A 12,964-nucleotide genomic window follows, 5' to 3' on the forward strand; every position below is an offset into this window, starting at 1 on the left:
TGGGTGGAACAGCCCCACAGTAGCTGTCACAGAGCCACAGGGAAAAACATGACTACCAGGTCACAGAGGGCTCTTCCCAGCCTGAACAGGGGGGCACAGTCTCACAGAGGAGGTCTGTTGACTCCTGGGTGGTAAAAAGCACAGAGGTGCCCAGTCGGTGAGGCTCACTGGTTCATTGTCGACTCATGCACCAAGAGGTTGCCTGTTTGATTCCCGGTCAGGGCACATGCCCAGGTTGTGGGCTGATCTCCTGTAGGGGGCTTGCAGGAGGCAGCCGATGATGTTTCACTCTCACAATGATGTTCCTCTGTCTCGCTCTCTTTCTCTCTCTTCCTCTCTCTTTCTCAAAATCAATTGAAACAAAAAATTTGGTTTGCTTAGTTTGACTAGGGGAAATGTTTAAAAATTATGACTTTTTTTTTTTTTAACTCATTACAGGTTTTTTGTTTTAAACAATGAAGCTGGGTTATTGGAATATTTTGTGAATGAACAGTCTAGAAATCAAAAGCCCAGAGGTACTTTGCAGCTTGCAGGAGCTGTAATATCACCCAGTGATGAAGATTCTCACACCTTCACTGTAAATGCTGCCAGTGGGGAACAGTATAAACTCAGAGGTATGATTGAGATATGAGAATAGTGTGATTTTCTTTTTGCTGGAGAAGTTGGTGTACTTCCCTATTTCATGTGGGCTTTGGAAATAGAAACTACTGTCGTTGATGATGTAGACACAATATTCTATTAAGAATTTATGAAATCTGTTTTAATATATACTTGTTTTTAGGTGAGACAATGAACAGGTCTGTTTAAGATTGACCCCTCTAAACTATTTGTGGAGATTTAAGTCCTAATTACTGAAAAATCTAAAAACATAGTCTTCTTTAAATGATGCTTTTTTCATGTCTGCCATTGATTAGTAGTTTACCCCTTTTCTTGATTTGATTTGTATGCCCTCTTTGTGGTTTTGAGGAATGAATGGACATAGTTGGGACTTATTAAAATGTTCATTTTCATTAAAATAGTTGTGTTTTATTAGATAAATTTGTGTAGAAGTTTGTGTTTTTCCTATAGTTAATATACATAAAGTATAATGGTAATCCTAGCTGAGCATGCTGCTTAAGATCTGAAAGTATTGAGTACACATTAAATGTTTAATAAAGGTTATTTCTTTAAATAAGAGCATATTTTTATGAGAAACTTAAGAAATATCAAGTTTCAAATCCCCATATAGCTACATGTAAATTTATTTTCCTTATGAAATATCCACATCCAGCTACTGTGTTACCTAACAAGGTTGATGCTTGGGTCTCTTTTCTACCTCCCTGCAGTCAGGGACATTTGCTCTAGGAAGAGTAGGACCAATGCTTGGTTTTCAATAATCTTTTCTTTGTGCTGTGGGCAATGAATTGTATTCCAAAAACAATTATAAAAGTGAATAACCTATAGATTTTTTTTTATCAGCCACAGATGCTAAAGAACGACAGCATTGGGTTAGCAGACTTCAGATATGTACACAACATCACACTGAAGCTATTGGAAAGGTATGTGGATTCCTGTACAATATTAATGCACAAAAATGGGGAAAGATTTTTAAAATTTTTCTTTTTATATTTTTCATGTTTTTGTTATTAATCCTCACTTGGTATTTTTCCACTAATATTTAGATAGAGTAGAAGGGAGGGAGGGAGAGGAAAAGAGAAAGACATTGATGTGAGAGAGACACATCGATTGGTGACCTTCTGATGCATCCCAACTGGAGCGAAGAATTGAACCTGCAACCCAAGTTTGTGCTCTTAACTGGGAATCGAACCTGTGACCCATTAGTGCACAGACTTATGCTCTAACCACTGAGCACATAGGCCAGGGCTCAATGTAGTTTTTATTTTATTTCCTAATGACTAATAATGTTAAGAGTCTTCTCATATGCTTATTAGTCATTTGTATATCTTCTTTTTTTTTTTATCCTCACCTGAGGACATTTTTCCATTTTTTGTACAGATAGAGTGGGAGGGAGAGAGAGGAAGAGAGAGAGAGAGAAACATCGATGTGAAAGGGACACATCGAGTGGCTGCCACCCGCACGACCAACCAGGGCCGGTGACAAACTGCAACCGAGGTACATGCCCTTAGCGGGAACCGAACCCGGGTGTCTCCGGACTGCAGGCCAACGCTCTAACCGCTGAGCCAAACTGGCCAGGGCCATTTGTATATCTTCTTTGGAAATTGTTTTTTCTTTTTTAAGGTGAAAAGGAGGGTGTCAGTACTTGAAATCTGAGGCTAGAGATATCTAAAAACTAGCATCTAGAAAGCATAGTTAAAGGATTCCATACCTATGTGATAGTTTGACATAAACAATTTTTTTTCCCTTGTGTTTTTCCCCAGAGGTGAGTTTTAAAACGTTGTTTGTGATTTAGGCCTACTGCACAGTCTTCAGGAATGTTGACAAAAGTTTTACTGCCCTGGCCAGTTTGGCTCAGCGGTTAGAGCGTCAGCCTGCGGTCCGGAGAGACCCGGGTTTGTGTCCCGCTAAGGGCATGTACCTCTGTTGCAGTTTGTCCCCGGCCCTGGTTGGTCGTGCGGGTGGCAGCTACTCGATGTGTCCCTTTCACGTCGAAATGTTTCTCTCTCTCTCTCTCTCTTCCTCTCCCTCCCTCCCACTCTATCTGAACAAAAAATGGAAAAATGTCCTCGGGTGAGGATAAAAAAAAAAAGTTTTACTCATACTGCAAGATTACAGTCATTGGTAGTGATCAGAAAGCACCAAAGATGCTTGCATGTTACATTTAGAAAATTTATATTGAATATTGCAGAGTACATTTTTTGTTTCAATCATGGTGTTTAAAAACCTGAAATTAGAAATTAGTATTCTAACATTTTTAAAATGTGAAAAAAATATTCTTGATAACACACCTGGAATTCATTTTCTATATAAATTAGTTTACTGTGGCCGTATGTGAAATGCTTATACTTTGTGTGTCTTAAAATTTATCATTTTCTGAAATGTTCTTGTAATCAATTCTGAGATTAATTTTTAAATCTAGTCATGTTTAAACCTCACAGGTTGAGGGTTAGAGAGCCTAAATTTTTTTTAAACGGGATGATTTTCTTTATTTAATAGAATAACCCTCCTCTGAAATCACGAAGCTTCTCACTTGCATCTAGTGGTAACTCTCCTATATCCCAGAGGAGGCCAAGTCAAAATACCATTTCTTTTTTTAATGTTGGACATTCCAAACTACAATCAACGAACAAAAGAGCTCACTTACCTCCAGACCATCTTGTGGAAGTCAGAGAAGTAAGTATGAATTGAAGTCAAGTTAAAATGTACAAAGTAATCTTACCTGCTTGGTTTTATCACAAAAATTTTTTAAATTCTTTGTGTCTTCTGGAGCTCTCTATGTTTCCCATCTCGCATACTGAAATAATTATTAAGTCGTAAAGATTCCCTGATTAGGATAGGGTTTGGGGGACTGGGTGAAAAAGTGAAGGGATTAAGTACAAATTGGTAGTTACAGAACAGTCACAGGGATGTGAATTGCAGAATGGGGAATATAGTCAGTAATGTTACAACTATGTGTGGGGCTGGGTGGGTGCTTGAAGCATTGGGGTAGACAACTTTGTGGAGTGTATGGTTGTCTCCCCACTATGCTATACACCTGAAACTGGTGCGGAATGATATTGAATGTGGACTGTGATTGAAAAATTTAAATAACAAAAGATTCCCTGATTATATATGGTGTCCAGAATTTCTTCAAATCTGTCAACTATGTACTAGCTACACTTATTTTTTAAAAGTCTGCATCTTTTATTTTTCAAGTAAAAGTACAGACTCCTTTGACGTAAAATTTAAGTCTAATACAAAGACTATGTGGCCAAACAAATGACCCCTTTAAAATATATATATGGAGAGAGAGAGAGAGAGAGAGAGAAAATTTTAAGTGTACACAAAAATAGAATAGTCAAATCCTTGATGTTGCCATACCTCAACATTTACCTCTTTCTCTTTCAAATCAAGTGCCAAGTAATTTTAGTTAATAAAGGATGAAGCTGTTAGGTTCTAAATATTATAGGTATTGTTTTAAATTTGATAGAGCTGGTAGATATCTATTTAGTGGCCTCACACAGATAATGTGATTGGTTATTAGAGGAATATTTTAATAGCCTTTTAATTTAATTGTGGCTATTCTTTTTTTTTAATCCTTACTCGATATTTTTCCATTTTTTGTTCAGATAGAGTAGGGGAGAGAGAGAGAGAGAGAGAAACATCGACATGAAAGGGACACATCAAGTGGCTGCCACCCGCATGACCAACCAGGGCCAAGGACAAACTGCAACCGAGGTATGCGCCCTTAGTGGGAACTGAGCCCAGGCAGGCTGACACTCTAACCGCTGAGCCAAACTGGCCAGGGCTGTGGCTATTCTTTAATACTGCATGGACTCTTGACAGTGGTAGTCTCTCAAATGATAGATGCAGTGTGGCATCTAATATATATATTATCAGTGAACTTCTCATATTCTGTTATATGAAAATTTGTTGGTGTGTTTTGCACTTCGAATGGACCCTGAACTATGCATGATTTTGTAATACCATGTATCATTCATGTGGAAAACATGTAGGTCTTGCAAATGTTATATAATGCCAAAATTCACATTCATTAACATCCCCACCAATCTCATCAGGAAAAGCTTTCAGTATTGGGAAGCTGTCAAGCTTATGGTGACAGAGACAGGTTTTCCAAAATTCTAATTTTCATTTTAAATCTCAGATTTTATCATTGGCATCAAATACCATCGGTTTTTCTTAAAGTGTCAGGCTCATTTTGTTTAATTTTGAGAAAATGTCTACCACAAATCCCCAGGTCTGAATATCTATGGTTTCATTCTGTAAAGGAAAGACACTCCTGTGTTCCTCCTCTAGTGTTCTACAGCGCTCTACACTTCTGTACTCTGGTCACCAAATGTGTGGGGCTTCCCCACAGTAAGCATTTCTCTGATTCTCTGTGGACACTAGCTGGGTGTCCTCCAATTTAATTCAGTGCCGACACTATCTACCTGAGATAGTGTCAGATCCCACAAGACTGCCCCCACTTTAGATGCCAGTCAAAGTCTAGGTTGTCACCTGTGCCTCTGACCAATCAGCTATAAATCTGAGGTTTCTGCTACACCTTCCTCAGATACAATCATTTGCTAGAATAGCTCATAGAACTCAGGAGAACGGTTTATTTATTATTTTACTAGTGTATTATAAAAGAATATAACTCAGGAACAGCCAAATGGAAGAGCTACATAGGGCAAGATATGGGGTAAGGAGGTCAGAGGGTCCATGTCCTCTCTGGTCGTACCCCAGTACCTTCAAGTGTTTATCAACAAGAAGCTCTCCTAACCTCTTTCTTTTGGGTTCTTATTGAGGCTTCATTACGTAGCCATGATTGACTGACTATTGGCCGTTGGTGATTAATTTACCCTCTACCTCCTGCCCCTCTCCTTATGAGAGGTTTTGGTGTGGGTTGAAAGTTCTCTAATCACAGTGTTCCCTGACAACCAGCCCCTAGGTTGGGTGGGATTCATCAAAAAGCACCTCATTACCATAAACTCTAATGTGATTGAAAAGGGTTTGTAATGAATAACAAAAGACAGCTATTTCACTCTTATACTCTGAAGCTATTTTAGGAACAAAACCAAATATAACAAGAGATGCCCTGTGCTCTAAACATTTAGGAAATTACATAGGTTTAGTTGCCCTGTGCCAGGAAGGAGTGGGCAGCACAGATCAAATACATATTTCTTATTATGTCACACATCCATTCATGTTAAAATGGTAATCTGTGGAGAGAAAAAAACAGTTCACATTTTGAGAATTGCTGTTCTAGAGTGATCCAGTTCCAGGAGGTTGTAATGCCAAGCTATAATTCACAGTGAGTTTGAAAAGAATATTTTAATCAAAGTCCATGGGTAAGTGGCAAAAGCAACTAACTGAAAATAGTCATATTGTGCTTGAACATGAAGCTTTGCCTAATTAAAATGACCTATTTTAGTATTTGTTGTGTATTGTTACTGCTATTTATCAAATCACTCCATTATTCAGTGCATGGTTCATGCTGGTGCTCTTCTGTGCCCTAGGAGTAGCCAAAATGACCTGTAGAGTAAGACAGACAATTAAAATACAAGTGTTAAAATCATGATTCTAATCTGGTTTTCAGACAAACTAGTGATGTGCTACTGTTATAGGCACCAGAAACACCAGAAAGGTGATAACTGACAGCCCCCTGAGTTGAAGGGAGAAGTCTGTCCCCTCCTCAGTTCTTGTCAGTCTTGTAGCAAGGAATTAAAACGAGTGACTCCAGACTATTGTGTTGTAGTAAAGCCAGTTTATTAAAAAATAAAGCAAGTGCATTTATTAAAGAAGCAAGGCAAGCAAATCTGTTAAACTACATCTGGCCTAGAGCGCAGATGGGCTTCTCAGCCAGCCTGAAAAGTGAGTGTGGTGGGCATTCAAAGGGTTATATACCCATCTGTCTGTAGGTTTATAAATTCCTCTGCCAGATATCTTGGGCACAGATGAACTCTTAAGGTCTTCTTTTTCTTTGTTTATGGCTTTTCCAGAAATTATGAGAAGCATTTGGTGGATTTTATCCTGACAAGCCCTGAGACTGCTGGCTTCTCTGTTTAAACAGTGAGATAAAAACTCCCTTTCCTCTCCTCCTTCCCCCCTTCTGCCTTCTGGCAGTTCCAGAGTGATTTATGCTATGTATTCTCTGGCTAGAGAGAACAGGCATTAAAACTCCCCTTCTCTTCCCTTTCCCTTACCCCTCCTTTCCTTCATTCTTTGGTTAGTGAGGGGAGCCATTTGTTCTCAAGATAAGGTTTTGCAGCAAGCTCACTGCATGTTTGGCCTTATTTAATTTTCTAGTCTCAGTTTCCCTATTCCTCCTGCCCTGGGATTTTTCTAGCTTCTCACTCTCTTGTAACACTGTATCACCATATTTGCCATAACTAGCTACAAAGCACAACCAAGTTTTCAGCTTTCCTAAAGTTTTCTCTTTCTTGAGGAACTAGTTTTACAGGAACAATCACTAAAATAGCTTCACAAATCAGTTTTCTGTTTTTATTTGTAAATGTGTAATCAACTCATTTGTTTGCTTTGGAAAGAGACATTACCAAATTTTAACATTAGGGCTATAATCATATTTTAAAGTTAATTTTTTTTTTTTTTAATCCTCATCCGAGGACATTTTTTTGCATTTATCTTCAGATAGAGTGGGAGGGAGAGAGGAGGGGAGAGAGAGAGACATCAGTGTGAGAGAGGCACATCAACTGGTCGCCACCCACACGACCCCAACCTGGACTGGGGACAAACTGCAACCGAGGTACGTGCCCTTAGCAGAAACTGAACCCAGGACTCTCTGGTCCACAGGCCCACGCTCTAACCGCTGAGCCAAATCGGCCAGGGCTAAATTTAGTTCATTTTTTTCTAGCCAAGAATATCACTTTCTTAGGCCTCTTTACTTCTGACATTAGCACTAGCAGGTGGCTTTGGGGGGCCATTTGCACAAAGAAACTTTTTTTCTCTTAAGTGTTGTATTGTGATAGCTGATTATTTATGTTGTGAATATCCTATATTTGATTTTGTTCCTTTATAAACTCTTATTAGCTTCTAATATAGAAAAGTGCATCAATTATAAGTGTACATCTTGATGTAGTTTCTCTGTAATTGCATCTGGGTCAAGAAATGAAATATTACTAGCACCTTAGAAGACCCTCTTATGCCTCTCCATCACTACACCCTTCCTTACTATCCTGACTTCTAACACCATAGATTTATTTTGCCTACTTTTGAAATTTCTAAAAGTAGAATTAAGTAGTGTGTACTCCTTGGGGTATGGCTTCTTTTCAGTCAACATTATGTTTGAAATTTATGATGTTGAGTATAGCAGTTCTTTTCTTTACAGTGCTGTACAGTATTTATTGTATGAATATATCTTAATTTTATTTATCTATTCCGGTGTTGATGGACACTTGAGTTGATGAACATATATACGCCTATCTGTCGGTTGCATATATAACAGTGTAATTGTTCAATAACGGATTGCATTTATTTAGTTCTGTAAATGTAACTCTAGTAGATATTGCCAGCTGTTTTCCAAAGTGGTTGTACTTATTCATAAGGTTGAATTATTGGAAGTTAGTTCCAAAATTTATATACAAATACATATAAGCACCCATATATATGCATATGTGTAGATACTTTCATACCCACGCTTTTCTTTAAAAATCCTTTTTTCTGATAAGGGCGAATGTTTGATCCAATACCACGGCATATGTTTTCAGGCGCTATTTCATGTGTGACACACTTTATTTGCTTGGTAGGATCATTTTGCATTTTTTTCACTAGCCCTCTGATGGTACTGTATTAAAAATTATCTGGGACAGCCCTGGCTGGTTTGGCTCAGCGGTTAGAGCGTCTGCCCGTGGACCAGAGAGTCCCAGGTTCAGTTCCTGCTAAGGGCACATACCTCGGTTGCAGTTTGTCCCCGGCCCCAGTTGGGGTCATGTGGGTGGCAACCCCTCATTGTGTCTCTCTCGCATCGATATTTCTCTCTCTCTCTTCCTCTCTCCCTCCCACTCTATCTGAAGATAAATGTGAAAATGTCCTTGGGTGAGGATAAAAAAAAAAATTTATTTGGGACAGAGCCTCTGAAAGTTAAAAGAATCTTTATAAAGTTTTTATGTGAATTAAAATGATGACCAAATTATGTGAATTAAAATAATCTCCAAAGGATGAGTAATCTTGGAACCTTCTGTTCACAATTAAAAGTAATTAAGACCCTCTCCGTTTTTGCTCAGTGGTTAGAGCGTCAGCCTGTGGTCCAGAGAGACCTGGGTTCAGTTTCGCTAAGGGCACATACCTCGGTTGCAGTTTGTCCCTAGCCCTGGTTGGGTTGTGCGAGTGGTAACCACTTGATGTGTCCCTTTCACGTCGATGTTCCTCTCTCTCTCTCTCCCTCCCACTCTATCTGAACAAAATATTGAAAAATGTCCTCGGGTGAGGATAAAAAAAAAGTAATTAAGCATAGTAAATTCAATTTCTATGGGTCAGGTTGATTATTATTGTTATTCCATTGAATCTGTTAGAAAAAGTGGACAGGGCTCTGCCAACCAAAAGAACCTGAATCTCTGAAAATATTAGAATTTTATTTGGGCCCTGGCCAGTTTGGCTCAGTGGTAGAGCATTATCCCGCAAACCAATGAGTCGTGGGTTTGATTCCTTCCAAGGGCACATACCTCGGTTGCGGTTCCATCCTGCTTCTGGCCATCTTAGTTCCTTGGACCAGGATCTCTTAATGCTCAAAGCTACTTCCATGGCAACTATGAACAATCTCATCAGGTACAATCTCATCATGTACCTTGTTTGCGGTTCGTCAGGGTCATGCAGGAGGCAACCAATCTATGTGTCCCTCTCACTTCGATGTTTCTCTCTCCCTCTTCCTCCCACTCTTATCTGAAGATAAATAGAAAAATATCCTGGAGTGAGAATTTAAAAAAAAAAGAATTTTATTTGGTCTTATCTGAGGACTATGGCTCCAGAGCAGACCTTTAAGAAACCTTAAAACAGTGCTCTAACTTTGGAAAAGCCGGGGGAGGGGGGCTTATACAGGCAGAGGAGTAAGTGAAAAGTACATCTGATGCATTAGAAGTTTCAGTTAGGGTTTGTGTCGTTCAGTGATTAATAGTTTTACATCAAATGGAAGGTATGTGTAGGGAAGATAAGATTGGGTTATTGTGCCCTGGGTGTCAGAGAGTCTGGGCATAGGGTCTGGAGATAATTAAACTGCTTTGAGCCCTGGCCGGTTTGGCTCAGCGGTTAGAGCGTCCGCCTGCGGTCCAGAGAGACCCGGGTTCGGTTCCCGCTAAGGGCATGTACCTCGGTTGCAGTTTGTCCCCGGCCCTGGTTGGTCGTGCGGGTGGCAGCCACTCGATGTGTCCCTTTCACATCGATGTTTCCCTCTCTCTCTCTTCCTCTCTCTCCCTCCCACACTGTCTGTACAAAAAATGGAAAAATGTCCTTGGATGAGGATTAAAAAAAAATAAAAATAAATAAACTGCTTTGAAATTCCTTGAGGTGAATTTTTACCGGGATGTAGAAAGAATGGGTAGTGTTTTCTATAGTCATTGATCTTTAGTGTTAAAACTGAATAGGCTATTTATATACATATTTATATCTATATAGAGATGATAGATAGATAGATAGATAGATAGATAGATAGATAGATAGATAATACACACACACATATACAGGTGTTGGCAAAAGTAGGTGTACAGTTGTTCATGTGGAAAAAGACATGCAGGTTATTAGTGCAATAGCTTTATTAACTCAAAAGAATGTCACAATGGCACAGTGCACTCAGGTACAATCTCATTAGTGCTCAAATTGCTGGCCTTCATTATGTACACATTCTTGTAGTCTACTTGCTATACTCAAGCACACTTTGATACAGAATTCTTTATTATCCATTTCTTGACATGCTAAACTTGCTTTTGTCCACCCCTGTATATAGGTCAAACACACACACACACACACACACACACACACACGACTATCCTCCATGGTTTGCCTTAAGAGGAATTTAAATAGGCTCATTATTCTTCCCTGGTTAATGATTTAGTCAGAGGAGCTTACTCAACTTTTTTTTCCTCAGCTAATAATCATAGCAGAGTGCATTAAACTCTTTTAGCCTGAAAAGCTTTTATTCAGTACTTGCTCCAAACTCAGACTAATGGGACCAGAAAGTTAGATTAGGAAAGAGGAAGCAGGTAAACTATCATATTCTTAATGTAAGTTCAAATTAAACCTGAACAGAGGTGCTGAGAAGAAAGTGATTGAGAACCTAGATTGAAAATTAATTTTACTTTGGAGTGATATATTTAATGCTTCTATTAAAGATGATCTGGAATGGAATGTTTTTTTGATGACTTGTATAAATTTGTACTGTTAATAAAAGGTTTGTCAGGGCTTTTGAGCTTTGTTCCAAAGAAAAATGGTCACACCATCTTTTGCTCAGTTGATAAGCACTATTAAATGCTCATTAATTGAAACTAACCAAACAGAAAACTAACCAAACAGACTTAAAATAGATTTCTTAGCCTAATATATCCTAAAACAGGCTCAAAAGCTGAAAATAGTCATTAAAATAGCAATTTGTGTATAGTATATACAGAAATCATGAATGAGACACACAGAACCGTTGTTTTCCTTAGATGATGTCTCATGCTGAAGGACAACAAAGAGACTTAATTAGACGAATTGAATGCCTTCCTGCTTCTGGCCATCTTAGTTCCTTGGACCAGGATCTCTTAATGCTCAAAGCTACTTCCATGGCAACTATGAACTGCTTAAATGACTGCTTTCATATTCTCCAGTTGCAGCATGCATCACATCAGAAGAGTTCATTGCCTTCAGGTAAGTTATAGATTAAAGGTAAGACTTAACATTAAGGGTCAAAACCTTAAAGGACTGCATTTGTTGTCATTCTAACTTCTGAAAAGTCTTAATTAAAAAAAAAAAGGAGAACCAATGAGCCTCTTTTAATGGTCACTCTAATGTCATAGAAAGTCTTTTTTATTGTGCCCTTTTTTGAATCTAAAATGATTTGGGATCTAAGATCTAATTTCATTTAATATCTCTTTAGAGACCCAAACTCAACTCAAAACCCACATCTCCTATATTTCTGTTAAAATTGGTGATATTACTATTCATCTAGTTGACCAAAGTAGGAACATTAGGATTATTTCTTGAGTTTTGGTTTAGTCCACTATTCACTGTTTCCATATTGAGATATATATTAAAGTCTATAAGTCACCTTTTAGTTTGAAAAATAAGGTATACATCTAGTATTTGAGAGCACCTACTTGTTGAAATTAATTTGCTGGAAAAAAGAATGTTATTACATGGAAGAACAAAAAAATGAATTTTTCTACTAAATGAGATGAATGAACACATCACATTTTTTTTATTGAGATATAATTGACACATAACATTGTGTGAGTTTAAGGTATACATGTTGATTTGTTACACAAACATTGCAACATATAGATACATATGTGTGATTGCCACTAAAGCATTAGCTAACACCTGATTCATATCACATAATTCTCGTTTGTGTGGTGAGAATATTTAGGATCTAGTCTCTTAGCAACTTTGACATATATAATACAATATTTTTTTGTTGTTGTTTTTTGTTTGTTTGTTTTTATCCTCACCTGAGGACATTTTTTCATTTTTTGTTCAGATAGAGCAGGAAGGAGAGAGAGGAAAAGAGCGAGAGAGAAACATCGACATGAAAGGGACACATCGAGTGGCTGCCACCCACACGACCCAATCAGGGCCGGGGACAAACTGCAACCGAGGCACGTGCCCTTAGCAGGAACCGAACCCGGGTCTCTCTGGACCGCAGGCTGACGCTCTAACCACTGAGCAAAACCGGCCAGGGCTATAATACAATATTGTTAACTGTAATTACTATGCCATACATTACATTTCTGGAACTTATTAATCTTCTGGTTGCAAGTTTGTACCCTTTAACAACATCTCTGTAATCCCCCCAACCCATCACATTTAATTAATAATAGTAACTTAGTATTCCACAACAACTCATTGTTCTCTTATCTAACTTACTCCCCTTACTTGTGAAAGAAAGGTATTTTAGAAAGATATTGAGTCTCTGCTCAGGAAAGTATACCATAGTCAGGTATGGATCCCTTCCTCACATGTGCCTAAATTCAGTATTTCAAGCTAACAAACTTTATTTTTTATTAATCCTCACCCAAGGGTATTTTTCTATTGATTTTTAATAGAGTAGAAGGGAGGGAGAGAGACAGACAGACAGACAATCAATGTGAGAGAGACACATTGATTTATTGCCTCCTACAAGATCCCGACCAGGGTGGGGATTGAACCTGCAACCCTTCGG

At 38.4% G+C, this 12,964-nt stretch overlaps 1 protein-coding gene across 3 annotated transcripts in view; it reads left to right on the forward strand.

Moving 5' to 3' along the window:
• OSBPL11 (oxysterol binding protein like 11) overlaps positions 1 to 12,964 on the forward strand; it is a 100,904-nt gene that overhangs the window by 48,260 nt on the left and 39,680 nt on the right. For all 3 annotated transcript variants that reach the window (XM_036243894.1, XM_036243895.1, XM_036243896.1), the window contains 4 exons: positions 439 to 614; positions 1,459 to 1,538; positions 3,115 to 3,291; positions 11,253 to 11,454. In XM_036243894.1, coding sequence (XP_036099787.1) covers positions 439 to 614; positions 1,459 to 1,538; positions 3,115 to 3,291; positions 11,253 to 11,454 — 635 coding nt within the window. The remainder of the gene's footprint in view (positions 1 to 438; positions 615 to 1,458; positions 1,539 to 3,114; positions 3,292 to 11,252; positions 11,455 to 12,964) is intronic.

Source organism: Molossus molossus, unplaced genomic scaffold, assembly GCF_014108415.1.
Source record: "Molossus molossus isolate mMolMol1 unplaced genomic scaffold, mMolMol1.p scaffold_m16_p_5, whole genome shotgun sequence".
NCBI classification, from domain to species: Eukaryota; Metazoa; Chordata; class Mammalia; order Chiroptera; family Molossidae; genus Molossus; species Molossus molossus.